General features: G+C 57.0%; 1 protein-coding gene across 1 annotated transcript in view; it reads left to right on the forward strand.

Moving 5' to 3' along the window:
• CACNA1I (calcium voltage-gated channel subunit alpha1 I) overlaps nucleotides 1-15,750 on the forward strand; it is a 135,738-nt gene that overhangs the window by 37,726 nt on the left and 82,262 nt on the right. The window contains exon 3 of the mRNA XM_042947865.1: nucleotides 14,325-14,436. Within this exon, the coding sequence (XP_042803799.1) occupies nucleotides 14,325-14,436 (112 nt within the window). The remainder of the gene's footprint in view (nucleotides 1-14,324; nucleotides 14,437-15,750) is intronic.

Consider the following 15,750-nt stretch of genomic DNA (forward strand, 5'->3'; position numbering starts at 1 on the left):
AGAGCGTGCCATGCACCAGGCGTGCACAGAGGACAGCTATGACCGTTTTGGGCAGGGGAAGGTGCCTCTGGCTCCCTGGGAGAGACGTCAGTCGGGAGCCCGTCCAGAGCGGGCACCTGTGGGGTGGCGATGAGGAATGACGGTGGCCCAGGGTGCTGGCGGGGAGAGACCGGCCTTGGGGTTGGTGTTGGGAGAGGGCTCAGGTGACCCCAGGGACCGTGGCTTGTGTGAGTGTGAAGGAAGAGCAGCTCTTGGCTTCCTGGCCAAGAGGCCTTTGCCTTTTCTGAGCCTTTGTTCGCTCATCTGTGACCTGAGGCTGCGGCAGCCCCCGGCTGGGAATGTCAGGGGGTCCGGTGGGAATTCAGGACAAGCACTGGCTGGGCTCCTACAGCATTAAGTGCCCAGCGGCAGCTGTGAGCACACTGGGGCCAGTGGGGTAGCTGTGGGGAGCCATCTGGGGTGGCTCAGGACAAGGGTCCTGCAGGCGGTGGCACCTGGGCCCCAAGTCTTTGACGACCTGAGAAACCTATGGGCTGGGCTGCCAGGGAGAGAGGCTGTCAGTGATGGGACGTGCTGGCTCCTGCGGGTGGGAGGGCCTGAAGGCTGGACAGTGGGAGGAGGAGAAAGCCTGGGGAGCCCCATATGTGGTAGAGGAGAAGAGGGGGTGTCACCTGCAAGAAGACTCCCCCCCCATCGCCCTGCTATGCCTGGTCATTTGGGCCATACCCTGTCTCTGAGCATGCTACCTCTCCGTCCTGCTGCACCAGATAGGGCCTCTGGCCACTGGATAAAGGCCTGGAGGAAACCTCTGAAGGTTTTAAACTGTCAGGAAGTCCTCCCGTAATCTAACCTCCATCTCTTCTGTCCTGACCCCTTTCCCTATGGCTGGGCTGTTGGGAACATCTGGGGTTGAGTTTTTCCATCTCCTTCTGTCTAAACAGATGGCTGCTGGGATCTCACCCCTCCTGCCCCACTGACAAGGTGGCAGGCCCTCCCTCCCCTCCCCTGCACGGCGAAGAGAGCACCGGCCGGGAGTTGTGCAACCATGGGCGATCAGCTCTGCCCTGGACCTCGTCTCTCCCCACTACCTCAGCTTCTCTTCAGGGGCTCCTGGGGCTCCCTTGTGTGGAAGGGGTTTGTCATCCATAGAGAGCTGCGTGCCCAGGGAGGGCTGTTGTCTCCCTCCCTCCCTGCCTCCTTTTATTTGTTTACTCATTCCTTCCTCACTCAAGAACCTTCCATGGCTCCCGATCACCCCCAGAACAGTCTCACTTAGCCTGGATTTGAGTCCTTGCACGGTCCACCTGGGCTGTCCTCCAGCTACCTTTCTGCTGCTTCCCTTCGTGCTTTCTGTTCTGGAGCCCCACACAAGTGCTGATGTTCCCTGACACTCCCTGCCTCCCTGCCTTTGCTTATGCTGGGTCTGCCCCCTGAGATGCCCTCTCCATGCCTCCGTGGCCACAAATCCCACCAGTCCCCCAGGCTCAGCTTCCTGGGCACCACCTGCGGGAAGTGTTCCTGGATCCCCAGCTTCTTCCTCTCTTGACCCTCCAGCTCTTTTTTTTTCTTTTAATGTTTATTTTTGAGAGAGAGACCCAGCATGAGTGGGGGAGGGGCAGAGAGAGAGGGAGACCCAGAATCCGAAGCAGGCTCCAGACTCTGAGCTGTCTGCACAGAGCCCGATGCGGGGCTCGAACTCAGGAACTATGAGATCATGACCTGAGCCGAAGCTGGACGCTTAACCGACTGAGCCGCCCAGGTGCCCTGACCCTCCAGCTCTTTATCAGTCCTTCTTTGTGCTACAACTTTCCTCTCCGCCTCAGGGGGATGGTTTGTGGCTTGCTTTGTCTCCTCCATCTTGCCCAGCGTGGGCCTGGCACTGATGGGCTTGTGCCTCACCTTCTAGTTCATACGGTACTGTCCCGCCCCACCACCATGGCCGCTCAGGTTCTCTCAGCACCTCCTGTGAGGCGGCAGGGCCAGGAGTTTGCTAGCCCCATTCTACAGCTGGGGAGACTGAGGCCCAAGAAAAAAGGGAGGCTGACTTGCCCAAGGGCACACGTTGAGTAATCAGAAAGCCAGGGCAGACTGGAGCCCAGCACTCTAGACTCTGAGGCCAATGCTGCACCTGCCTGGCCGGCTTATGGCTGGGGAAGGGGTTCTTTATGGGAGGGTATCCCCTCCTCCTGCAGCCCCGGGCTAATGGGAATGCCAGGGCGGGTGGCCCCTGTTGCTGGAAGGAGCAACACATATCTGGGAAATGGCCCGTTGCTCTCCATCTGGTATAGAGAGGGTTGACTTTTCTCAGATGCAAAAGTCAGCATCCAGCTGTGCCCTAGGGATGCTTCTGGTGGCCAGACTGGATGCGGTGCTCTCGGTTGGTCAGCAGGGTGGGCTGGACTCTGGTACCATCACGTGGCGATTTCTGTGCAACCAGAGCTGCAGGTGAGGAAGCTGCCCCCGATCCGTCCTGGGGGGACTTGGTGAAGCCTGCCTGGAGGAGGGGGCATTTGGCCTGGGTCTTGCTGCGTGAGTAGGAGTTTTCCCGAAGAACAGTTGAGGGATAGTGTTCCAGGCAGAGAGAAGGGTATAAAGAACAGTGACCGGAATCATACCCCTGTGATGCAAAGTGGGATAAAGGCTGGGCAGAGGGACCCTCAGGGGGGCCGTGGCCACCGGGAGGAGGATGGAGTGGCCAGTCGGGCCTGCCTGGGATGCCGCAGGAGCTGTTTGATGAAGGAGGAGACCCCCAAGCCAGGGTGAGAGAGTCTTTGATGGGTGAGAGGTGGAGGGCGTGGGGGTGGCATCCCAGCTGAGGAAAGCGCCTAGTCAGATGCCCGAGCTGAGCTGGGGTCACCCCGGATGTTTTGTTAACAGCATGGCGTGTGCACTGGGTGAGGGCAGGAGTGAGAACTGAGCATCGAAGGACATTTGGGGTCCGGATCTGGAGGGCACAGGGAGACACTGCCCCGGGAGGGCACTGGCGTTCACTAAGGACCACCCGTGTGCGGGGAGCATTTCCTCTTCCCCGGCAGCTCAGGCGGCTCTAGAGAGGCCCATTTGTCAGGGGGGCCCAGAGAGGTGGAGTGCTTGTCCAGGGCGGCAGTGGCCCCGTGGGGCTTGGGCCGGAGCCCAGGGCGTGTGCAGCCCTGTGAGACCTGACTGCAAGGCTAGTGGTAATTGATAGCGAGCAGGAGAATTAGAAAGAGGGCTGGTTGGCTAATGAAGTGTCAGCCCCCTCCTGGGGCATTTAAAACATGATTGGATTTGTATTCGTCCATCTTGCCTGGGTGTCTGTGTCAGGAGCCAGCTTTGACCTGCCACCTCCCTCAGACTGTCCTGTTGGGAGACAAATGGCCCCGTTTGTTTCTCTCCGAGAGAAATCGATCCGTCTTTTTAATCAGCCGGAATGTCTTTCCGCCGGTCTCTCTCTGGCTCTCCTGTGGGGCTGCCTTCCACCTTTCTGGCCCCGTCTGCCCTGTGGAGCTGTGCTCTGGTCTCCCTCTTCTCTCCCCAAGTGCAGATCCTGACGCTGGTGCTTACTGCTGAGTACCAGTACCACCTGACGCTGGTGCTTACTGCTGGTGATGCTGAGCAAACAGCTCGACCTCTCTGGATGGCAGTTTCTTTCTATATGAGAAAGCAGGAGGAGGAGGCGTGGCTGACTGTGAGGTGCTATATGGGAATGGGAGGGCTTGGAGCGCTATGGGAGGGGCCGGGGGTGGGCTGGGGGCGGCGGGTAGAGGTGCGGACAGCAGGGTGTTCAAGGTCTGCACCTGGCTTCTCCCAGAGAGCTGGGGCGGGGCGGAGGCTCTCACCTGCACCTCTGTGTCAAGTGAGGAGATGACTGAGGATTGACTGTCCCCCGAGGTCCAGTCTGGGGTCTGCCGAGTGCGAGCTTCGTGACCTCAGGCAGGTCACTCCTTCTGTCTGGGTCTCAGTTTCCTCATCCATCAAATAGTGGTGTGGGGGAGGTTAGGCTGTATCGGTGATTTTCAGGGACGGTTTTGCCCCCAGAGGACATTTGGCAATGTCTGGAGGCCTTTGGGGCTGTCACAACTTGGGGAGGGTGTGCTACTGGTTTCTAGTGGGTAAAAATGACACACAGGACAGTTGCCCACGACAAAGAACGATCAGGTCCTAAACGTCAATAGTGCCCAGGCTGAGAAACCCTGGCCCAGGTGGTCCCTGGGGTCTTGGGGAGCTCTGAAAGTGTGGGCACAGCAGGGAAGGGGGTGTAGAGTGAGAGAGGGAATCTCTGAAGGAGGAAGAGAGGACAGTGCTGAGTCCCAACCTGAAGGGTTTCCTGTGGTCATGTAAACTTGGGGTCGAATCCTGGAGCTGCCATTTACTAGAGTGTCCCATTTCCAACCGCTTCCCATACACCCACCTGTCCTTGTCCCCACTCATTGTTCTTTACTCCATCCATCCATCCATCTACCCATCCATCCATCCATCCATCCATCCATCCATCCATCCATCTTTCCATCTCTTCATCCATTCATCTGCCCATTGACCCATCCACCTTCCTTAACCTCTACATTCATGCACTCACCCCCCCACCCCTGTCACCTTCACAACATCTACCCATTCAATCATCCATTGACCCAACGGCCCCACCCCATGCTCCTGTCTGTCCATCTATCAGCCCATTTACTCACTGATCCATTCCCTTCTTTGGCAGATACTTATTGATCAACACACTTCCCCCAGTCTCTCATCCACCTGTTACCTGCTCAACGCCCAGTCAAGCCCTCTTCTTGTACCGTGTGTAAGGCCTTTTGTATCTGACTTATTCTCCTCACCTTCTCCTAGACTGTGAGTAACTTGAGGACAGGCTCCATGATCCATTAGTGCCTGCCTCTTCTTTAGGCCTTGGCCCTCAGCCCTGCACATAGTAGATGTGCAGCAAAGCTTTCAATGAAGCTCATCCTAGCAAGCAAGGTTGGAGGTGGAGGTTGTGTGGACAGAGAGGAGGCCGGCCAAGAGCACTTAGACAATGGGCCTTGGATGCCAAGCCAAGGAGTTTGGAAACTCTCTGGAAGGACGTGGGGAGCCGTGGAGGGCTTTTGGTTTTGGAGGAACCCACTGGCTGCGTGTAGAGGCTTTGCAGAAAAGGCAAGGCTGAAGGAAGAGACTGTTCAGAGTGAGGAGTGGGGAGTGCAGCCTGCCTGGGGCAGTGGGGGTGCAGATTTGTGGGTGGAGGGGAGAGATTTAGGTGGGGAAATGGACAGGTCTCTGAGAGGGACAATGGGATGAGCGGGAGGGAGCCTCTGGAGGGTCCTCCTCTGGACAGCTTCCAGCACTGGTGGTGGCTGAGGGACATCATTCATTAGGGGAGGGAAGTGCAGAGAACTTGGCAGTCTGGGAGAATATGACCTACCCCATTATGATGGAGTTGAGGTTCCTAGAGACAACCTAGGGCATGTCTGGGAGGTCTGTTGGTCAGGATGGAGTGGCCCTGGGGCTGGGACAGATTGCAGACCTGGTCAGCTTGCTGACCACCAGAGTTGAGGCCTTGCGAGTGGGTGTGGGATCAAGGAGAGGAGAGGGGAGACCAGAGGCTGGGGAGCCTGAGAAAGGCCAACATTTGAGGGTCGGAGCCCATGAAGTAGGAGAAGGCCCAGGTGTCTCCAGGGCACGAGGGGGAGAGAGTTTCTAGAACAAGATCTTAGCCTGGGGGTTCTTTTCTTCTCTTTTTTTATTTTAGGAAAGAGGTGGGGGTGGAGAGAGAGAACGAGGTGGAGAGAGGGGCACAAGGAGAGAGAGAGAGAGAGAGAGAGAGAGAGAGAATCTTAAGCAGGCTCTGCGCTTAGCTCAGAGCCTGACTGAGGGCTTGATCCCATGACCTTGGGATCATGACCTGAGCCGAAATAAAAGAGTTGACGCTTCCCCGATGGAGACATCCAGGCGCCCCTGGGGTTCTTGAACCTGGATGGGGTCAAGTTGCACGTTTGTTTTCACAGATGTCAGACCGAAATGGAGCCTTTCTTTCTATTATGAACGGAGGTAACAAAGCACGGTGTGATCACTGGCAGTTTCTGTGGCTCACTAGTAGCAATCGCTGATGTCTCCCTGTCACATTGGGGTGCTTGTGGACTTCATCACTGCTTTACCGTCACAGTATCAGACCCGCCACTGGCCCTGGCTCTTCATTGTGTTGATAATGAATCTCGAGTGGTTCTCCTTCCTCCTGAGTTTGTTTGTTTGTTTTTTTAATGTGTTGACAACTCTTTTAACATAACTGGCTTCCTTCCTTTCTAATTCTGGGCATTAAAAAAACGTAAGCATTAAAAACATTATCCTGAGAAGGGCCTCATGAACTTCCCCAGGGGGTACGGAGTAGCCGAGAGCTGTGTTTGCAGGAGAGCACGTCGGGTGTGCCCAGGGCTGCGGGCCAGATGGGCGAGGAGGAGGGTGTGCACGCGTGTCAGCGTGTGCAGGTGCTGGAAGGGCTGCGGGGCTCCGTGGGAGTGCATACGTGAACGTGTGTGTGTGTGTGTGTGTGTGTGTGTGTGTGTGTGTGTGGTCGCTGGCAGGCAGGGGAGACGTGTGGCGGAGGACTGGTCCCCAGGAGGCCGAGGGAGAGTGTCATCACCCTCTGTCCAGCCCTCACCCTCTGTCTGTGTCCCCGCCAAGTGTCTGTGGTTTCTGGAGGGCAGGGATGACATCTTCTTCATTTGGGGTTCCCAGACCACTGTGGGCCAACAGAGGGGGTCTCAGCGAGGGGGTGCCGAATAATGGCATAGTGAGTGATGGATGTTAGGAAGGAGAAGGGGGAGTTCAGGGTGGGAAGGGAGGCTACAAATCCCTGCAGCACAGAAATGCCTCCTTAGACTCCTCGATGCCTCCAAGTGATGGGGACCTCACTCTTCTCTGAGGCTGCAGATGCCCCGAGCAGCTGCTCCAGGTAGGGCTCTGGGCACAGAGAGGGATCGATACCCTCTGCCCTTTGGAGAGCACAGCCTGGTTGGTGGTGAGAAGAAGCCAGAACAGACCACACTCAGTTCCATAGCTGATATAAGTGGGGGACATTCAGGACATCGTGAGGGCTTGGGGGAGGCATCTGTTCCCCCTGCCTAGGACTCCAGGAGGCTTCCCCGAAGGCACACCTCCTTTGTGGGTGGGATCTTGAGGCTGGGTCAGCCCACAGACAGTGGGGCTCTGGTCCCCAGGGCCTTGCCCTGCCCTCCCCTTTTCTTCGGCAGTGGCTGAAGCCTCCTTGGCTGGAGTTTCTGTCCCATGGACTATCCGCCCCGGGGTTTTCTTCCAAGCTAGCAGCCCCTGTTTCCTCACCTCCCCCACTCCGGCTGTCTACACCGGGCACCGAGGCTTGCTGGGCATCTGGGAATCAGAAATGTTGGCCAAATTCAATAGGTTCTCCAATTATGGGGCCTCTAAGACGCGGACCTCATCTCACCCCGCAGGAGTTCTCAGCCCACTGAGACCCGGAAGCGTATAAGCAGAATCAATCAGCCCCGGCAGGGCAGTGTGTCACATGGGGAGCTCCCCACTGCTGGGGGCATGTAAGCAGAGAGGCCTAGGCCTAGGGCCAGGTCTGTCCACTTTAAGGAGCAGTTTTCTGTTCCACCTCAACCACCATATCACCTCGGGCAAGTATCTGGACCTTCATTTTTGCGTCTGGAAAATGGGTGTAATAATGTCTGCCGTGCCCGTATCCCGAGGCTGCAGTGGGCAGGGGAGGAACGAATCCTTAAACAAACAGAAGACAGGATGGTGTGAAATTCAAATCCCTCACTAGCTGCGGCCTGGGTCTCGGCAAACCTGTCACACCCTCCCTTGCAGGGCTGTGGTGACGTTTCCCCGTGGCGGGGGGGAGCTGGGGTCTGGGACAGTGGCCACCCCAGCAGGTGCTTGTGTGGTTTTAATCGTTGCATTTGATTTTTCCTTGTCCCAGTTGCCCTTCATAATTTTTTTGTTGGCCCTTTTATTGAGGTAAGATATACATACAGTAGAGCTCACAAACTGTCTTGTCCAGCTCAAGGCATTTTTCCATATAAATACACTACTGTGACCGCACTCGGGCCAACAAGAACATCTCCTAAAGATGGAGAGAGCCCTGGGAGCTCCCTTGTCCCCCACCCCCAACAGGTGCTCGCCTGAAGTCACCGCTGCTCTGACCTCCCTCACTGCAGGGTTAGCTCTGCCTGATTTTTCACTTTGTAAAATCGGATTCACGTACTCTTTGCTCTCGGATGTCCAGCTGTTACCCGGCATTATGCCCGTGAGCTCCGTCTCTGCTGTCGTGTGTATCAGTAAGCTTGCCCTTTTTCGTTGCTGGGGAGTATTCCATCGAATGGATGTGCCACGGGCGTTTCTCAGCCTTGGCACTGTTCACAGGTGGGGCTGGATAATTCTTTGTGGCGGGGCCGTCCCGTGCATTCTAGGACGTTCAGCAGCATCCCTGGTCTCTACCCGTTAGATGCCAGTGTCCCGTCTCCCCATATCGTGACAATCAAAAATGTCTCTACACATGGCCGCATGTCCCCTGGGGGCTGCCTGACTCATTCTCCTGGTGAGGGACACCTGGGTCGTTCCCAGGTTGGGGCCATCGTGAATAACACAGCTATGAGCATTCTGGTTTTTGTGGACTTCTGTCAGAATTACTCCAGGGTATCCACCCAGGAGCGGCACTCCTGGACCCTAACGTGGGCCTCCATTTTGCTTTACTAGAGGCCAAGCAGCTTTCCAGAGGATTTTGCTCATAAAGACACGCCCAATGAATAAATTAACGAAGTAGGGAATGGATGTCCTCTTCAAAGCCCAAGGGTCTACTGCATGCTTGACATTCAGAATGGTGGCCACACATCGCAGCTGGCTTCCAGAACAGGGATGTGCTCTAGGTACATCCAGGGTGGGAGTAAGCCTCGTTCATCTCAGGGCACTGATGCACAGGCCACGTATACAACAGGTGCTGCATGGGTGCTTGTGGACCCAGCCTTGTAGAAGCTGGGATCCAGGATCTGGAACCTCAGGCCCCAGCTTTTGGAGACCAGAGTCCTGAGCCTCTGTCCATGGACTCATTGAGGACCCGTAGGGGAAGGGCCCCCCGCGTAGGGGCCTGGCCCATCTTCCCGGCCTCTCTGGCCCAGGGGGGATGCAGCTTCCAGCTTCTTCCTCCACTTGATTTATTTAGACAACTGAGGTGCACCCTGGGAAATGGATCAGATTATAGATTTGACAAAAATAAAAACAAATTTGGCTGGCTCAGCCAAACCCGGCACTCCTGCCCCCACCCACCCTCCCAGAACCCTCCGAATTACAGAAACCGTGACTGTCATCCGGGCCTCCAGGATGGAGGGTGGTGGTCACCATGGTAACCGTGCTGGCCTCTGGCTCTGGCTCCCGGAGAAGAGGCCGCCCAGAGGGGCCTGCTGGGGCATCAAGCGCTGCCCCTCCATCCGGTCCCTCTTCTCTCTGGGAAGTGGCAGGTTCGAGGAGGCCCCCGGCCCGGTGGCTTCCCCAGCGACCCTGTCCCTCCAGTTTTCAAGACAGCCGTTGGGTGGAGTTACGACTCTGGTCCCGCTTGATTTCTTACCGACAAGGGGGGGCCTTGAGACCATCAGCCTCCCCTTGCCAGCATCCCCCACCCCATTAGCTCCTCCTGGTGGGATAGTCATTCTTCCCAGGCACGCGAGGGTGGAATGTCATCCTTCTTGACTCCATGACCCAGACCCAGACCGGAGGAGACAATGTAGGCAAGAAGGAAAAAGCAAATATTCCACTTGGCCCATGCCAGTCGAGGGTCTCTCGTGTTCCAGGCTCTGTGCCTGGGGGCAGCAGAACACGGGGCTGAGAACATGGGGAGCGGGGTTAGTAGTCAGCAGGGGGCAGATTCAAATCCTGCCATAACAGCTGTGTGGCCCTCAGTGCTTCGGTTTCCTTATCTGTAAAATGTGGATAGCAGCGATACCTGCCGGTTTTAGGGAACTTTGCTGTGGGTCTGGGACAACCCTGCATTGCTAGGTCTAAACCCATTGATTCTTTTTTTTTTTTTTTAATTCTTTTTTATTTTTTTAATGTTTAGTTTTGGGAGGGGGTGGGGAGGGGCAGAGACAGAGGGAGAGGCAGAATCCGAAGCAGTTCCAGGCTCTGAGCTGTCAGCACAGAGCCCGATGCGGGGCTCGAACCCACGAAGCGTGTGAGATCACGACCTGAGCTGAAGTCGGACCCTCAACCGAATGAGCCACCCAGGCTTTGATTCTTCTTGAAAGATTGCTGGTGAAGATTCAGCACTTGGGAGGCCAACACGGGTCCGAAGGGCTCTGATAGTTCTCTTGTTCTCTACCCGAGGGGATGGATACTAAATAGCACAGAACATCAGCCGGGGATTTCAGTCCTCTGCTGGTGAGGTGGCTTTTCTCCCCGCAAAGCCAAAGAATGGCAGCCCCTGGGACCTGTTACCGGAGAGGCGGGCAAAGCGGGCTTTCCCTGCTGCACAGCGCATGACAAGCTCTGGTCCCAGGTCCACAGCTACACAGGCTCTGCATTCCGCGGCATCTGGGCTCCCTGCCTCTTGTGCTTGCTGTAGGGTTTAAATGAGATAGTACGTGCTGTTTGATTGGAAAGCTCCTTGGCAAACAAACACTCCAGAGCACTTGGGAAACGTTTGCCATTTTTACCATCATCACTGCTGCTAACCTGGGGCCTGGCACACAGCGGATGCTCGGTATATGCTCATCGCTTCACTGCTGGGCTGTTAGGCCCGGGGCTCCGAGGACCCTGGGAGGCACGGTCAGCAGAGCAGGGGGAACAGGATGGGAGCCAGGCCACAAAGTGGGGGCTGGCTGGAGGTGGGGCTGAGTCTCACGCTGGGGCTGGGGTGGTGGTGGGGTGGTTCTACAGCCCCCAAGGACCCTGTGTTTTCTTCTCCCCCAGCTGGGTGGGTGTCTGGGAAGGTTTCGTCTGCCAGGGAAACTCGGTTGGGTCGCCGCTGGTCTGTTCCCCCGTCCCTGGTCCTCAAAGGTGCCCTTGGCTGCCCATCCGGGATCTGTGCTGAGCAGGTGCCACACGGGCAGAGCCTGGACATTTGGGGAAACACGGGGTTTTGACGTTTGTTTGAAATCCAGCCATGGCTCAGGGACCCCCATGGGTGGGGAGTCTGTTGTCTGAGGGTCCCTTCTGCTCCTGCTCGCTGGGTTGCTAGGATGGCTCTTTGTCTCTCTGTTTCCTGTCTGCACGATGGGGGATTGGATTAGTTGCTTTTTGAGGGCCTCGATGGAGTTGTTCTGTGACAGAGGTTACCCTGACAGGAGTGAGGGTCTGGGCAATGAAGCAGACAAGGTGACAGGGTCCCCACTGCAAGATCTCAGGTGCCAGGCAGGCGGCTTTGAGTTTGCTGTGCGAGGCAGTGGGAGCCATCGAAGACTCCCTGCCCTTGTGGAGCCAGCACTCAAGTCCTGGACTGCCTTATTACCTAGAAATCCTCACCACCCTCTTGGGGCCTCTGTCCTCCCTCGAACTGTCCCAGAACCCCAGAGTCATGCGCTCTCAGAGCTCCCCACTGCTTGTGGCCAATGGTGGAAACATCAGGCATTGGGCCAGGTAGCCTGGAGACCTTGACTCCCTCTGACAATCTCCTTCCCCACGCTGCACGGTCTGGTTCCGCTTCAAGGAGGGCTGGTGCCTTTGATCCCTGAGCCAGTGGGGAGCATGTCACAACCGTGGGCACCAGTGCCAGCTCTGGCCTGACTTCTAAGCCTCCCGGGCTCCTGGAAAGAACCCAGACTCTGCCATCTGGGATTTCCCCGAGTGCCTCGGGGGCAGGGCTGAGACTGTCCACCTCTGAATGTCTGAAGCTGAGCCATCTAGAGGTGAAAGCCACTCCATCTGCCTCACCGAGCGACTCAGTACAGTGGGTAACAGCAGAAGCACCCCCACACAGGGGCTCTGGGCACCACTGAGTCAGGTCACTCGGGCTGCTTACTGGCCTGTTTCCCCATCTGCCCCCCACCCCGGTGAGCTGTGTTGAGAGTCAGGGCCATGTCCCTAGGGACTTGGCTCACGGTAGTCATGGTTACTGCCAAGTTCGTTACCGCAGTACAAGCTAGACCAGGGGGACGGGGAGCACTTCCGGAGAGGAGACTGAGCCATCACCTTGTGAATGGGGAAGGGTGCTTCAAGGGAAGTTTCGAGAAGAAGGGACAAATGGACGGGGCTGTGAAGGATGAGTAGGAGTTTGACCTGGTAGAGACAGTAGGAGCTGGATGCAAAGGGTATGCCTGGGGACAGCAAGAAGTTCAGCGCATGCCGAGGCCAATAGGAGAGAAAGGCAGAATTCACTGAGTTCACAGTGTAGGCAGCCTTGGATGTCAGGCTGAGGACGATGACGGAGCCACGGAGGGTTTTGAATAGGGAAAGGCGTAATCAGAGCTGTGTTTCAGGCAGATTAACCCGGCAGTGGCAAAATGGCTTGGAGGCAAAGCAAAGCACTCTCGGGTTTTGTCTCTCAGCTCTCCTTCCAGCTGGTGACCTTGGGCAAATCTCGTTCCCCTCCGCGGCTGTGCTTCCTCGTCTTGTCGGCGGGCCTGGCGATAGCGCTCAGAGAATTAAACGAGGTGACGCTCAAAGCGCTCTGATGGCGCTGGGCACACCGCGCTGGCCTGGTGATTTGCGTGGGGCAGATTGGAGGGGCAGAGGCCACAGCTGGAGGCTACCGGGGAGGCTGAGTCAGGGCCCAGGCGAGAGACAGTGGGCGTGGTCTGAGGCCTCAGGGGAGGGAGGAGAAGTCCCAGGCCGGGACAGGCCCGGAGTCCCAGAGATCAGTGGCTTTGGAGTCCAGCAGGCCTGGTGTGAGTCTCAGCTCTGGTACTTCCCAGAGGCAAGGCCCCTAGTTTCTCCTAGCCTCATTTTCCTCCTCTGGAAAATGGGCCTGCTGACCTCCGTCGCTCAGGGCCCTGATGAGGAAGGGGGGGGGGGTGGGCTCCAGGCTTCGGGGAGATACCTGCTAAGTGCACTTTGAACTGGAAGCTGGCAGGGAGGGCAGAGGGAGCAGAGGAGGCAGCTGGAAGGAGAGAAAGCATGGCAGGAAAGGGGAAGAAAAAAACCAGGGGGATGAGGGATGTTCACTGGTAATTAGAACGCTTGAACTTCAAAAAAGTTAATTAATGATGAAGCTGCTGCTGGAGCAGGGCTCAGGCTAGAAGGGGGCCCTAGCAGTGACTGCAATTAATTACAGGCTGTGGCGGGAGAGTGGCAGCAGGGTGGGGGGTGGGGGAGGAAGGAGCAGGGCTGGGCGAGGAGGGTCTGAAGGGGAGGTGGGAAGGCAGGCGGCATCCCAGGGTGAGCGAGACCCGGGGATGAGAGGGAGGCCGTTGCCAGGGAAACCAGGTCGTCTCTCATCAGGCAAGAGGCGTTCGCCCCCGCTGGGTGGGGTCTGGCCAGTGTGGCTACATCCAGCTTAGAGCAAGGGGCCAGGGTTTTCGTTCGGAGACGCTCCAGAATCGCTGGATGTCAGAGCTGGCAGGGCCCACAGAGATTTAACTTATTCGTGCAACGGAGCTCCACCTAGATGCCCGTCACTGTTAGAGGTATGAATGCAAGACCCCTGTCCCCTTGGAATGGAGGTTCCAGCTGTGAATGAAGACAGCAAGCATGCCCACAAAACGACTTTGGGGGCCCTGCCCAAAGCTGGTGGCTGCAGAGTTTCTGCCCCCGGCCTGCCCGTGAAGGCTGAGCTCCACCCTCCTCGGTGCAGAGGCTGGGGAGGACCAACGCTCGATATTCCAGAAACTGGTGATGAGTTCTAACCCCGCCCCTGGAAGAGGAGAGGACAGGGGTGTCCGGCCCATCTCAGCCACACTGGACAGGCCCTTTGGCCCCTCCAGTTCCAGGGCTAGTGGTAGACATGGAGGAACCATAGGTCAGGGGAGGGGAGAGGTGGTCACAGGAGGGAGGCAATGACACTCAGAGAGAGGTGGTTAGAGGTGGAGAGGCAGGGATAATCCAGAGATGGCCTGCCAGCTGGGCCCTTGTGGACTTCTCCTTTCCTGGTCCTGAGGGGGACGCTCAGGCTGGGGCAAGGAAGTCGGGGAGGGGTCTCTCAAGCAGTAGGGTTGGTAGGGGTTGAGTTCTTTGATGGGTCTGGCACCAGCAGCCGTGTCTGTTGTGAGGTATGCAGACTGGTCTTTGGTCTCCGAGGTCTTTAAAAAAGTGGGCATTGGCCCACTCAGAGGAGGCATCTGGAGGGGGAATGGGGTGTATGCCAGCGTTTGTGGTAGGTGGGGGTATTAAGTTCCAGGGTGCATTCAGCCTTCCCGTGGCTACAGTCTTGCCGACCGTTTTTTCCTTGACTCGGTGTGTACATGGTTTGAATGTGTCAGCATGCTGGTGATCCTGCTGAACTGCGTGACACTTGGCATGTACCAGCCCTGCGACGACATGGACTGCCTGTCGGACCGCTGCAAGATCCTGCAGGTGAGGCCGGCCAGCCCAGCCTGGCTTGCTCTGCCCCGCCCCCCACGCGGCCCCGCCCCCGCCAGCCATGCCCCGCCCACGCACCCCGCCCCTTCCCTGCCATGCCCCGCCCACCCGCCATACCCCACCCTGTCTGTCATGCTCAGTGGCCTGCCCTCGCTTAACTGGCTGTTTTCTTCATCACTCCCAACTGGTCTTACCCGTGCCCCTTGATCCTCTTTCCCCTCCGTCCCCTCCATCCCCTACTCTACATTTTGGAGCCTCTGCCCTAGTCTAGGCTCCCATCTTCCCCCGTCTAGGTGCCTCCCCAAGCCTTCTCCTGCTCTTCCCCACCCCAGACTGACCATACTGTCCCATGCCAGTAGAGCACAAGTGACCCTGACACATTGCTCCCCAGTGCTCTTGGGATAAAGGCCAAGTTCCATAACTCTCTCTCAGTGGCCATCAGGAGCCGGCCTCCAGTGGCTCCCCTGTTTTCATCTCTGAGGTCCCAGGTGGGGGCCTTATCTTTGATACCTGCCATGACTCTATTCGGAACTTGTCTACCTGTAGTGCAGGGTGTTAGGGTTATACCCATTTTACAGATGGGTCTGACCATCTGTCGTCATTTGTAATCATCATCCCATGGCCTCTCCCTGGGAAAGCCAGATTCCTCCTGGGAGGAATTCCTCCTGTGTTTCCACAGGACTCAGCAGTTCTGGAGAAGCCCAGGGTCTCAGCATGCCTTGGGGCACTTGTTAAGAATCCAGACCTGGCCCATCCCAAATCTGCAGCATCAGAATCTCTGGGGTGGATCTTGGGTCTGAGTGGGTGACAAGCTCCTCGTGCAGCCTCAGGCCCCTGGGTGGGATTACAAGGGGTTACAAGGGATGAGCCTCAGGCTAACTTCCCAACCAGGTGGTGAGTTCACTAAGGACCCCCTTCTATGTCGGTGACTCCCAGCCTACGTCCCAGCGCACAGTGAGTGGGCTCATTTGTTGAAGTGAATTGACTACAGCCCTCGTTGATCCTGGAAAGAGGAATTCTACCCAGACCGTGTCCTCAGGAAATATATACTCACCTGAGCCCATGCTGAGGGACACATTTGGGGGCTCCTTTCTGAACAGAGGAAGGAGCGCTGAAACCTTCCTGGAGGAAGGTGTCAAGTCTGTTTTGAGAAACCTCCTTCCCCGTGGACTTTGGAGTCAGATAGATCTGAATGTCAGTTCTGGTTCTGCCACTTACCTTCCGCGTGACCTGGGGCAAGTCGCTGAACCTCCCTGAGTCGGTTTCCTCATCTGTAAAATGGGGCTCTCTGTGGGGTTGCTGTGAGAA

Source organism: Panthera leo, chromosome B4, assembly GCF_018350215.1.
Source record: "Panthera leo isolate Ple1 chromosome B4, P.leo_Ple1_pat1.1, whole genome shotgun sequence".
Taxonomy (NCBI): Eukaryota; Metazoa; Chordata; class Mammalia; order Carnivora; family Felidae; genus Panthera; species Panthera leo.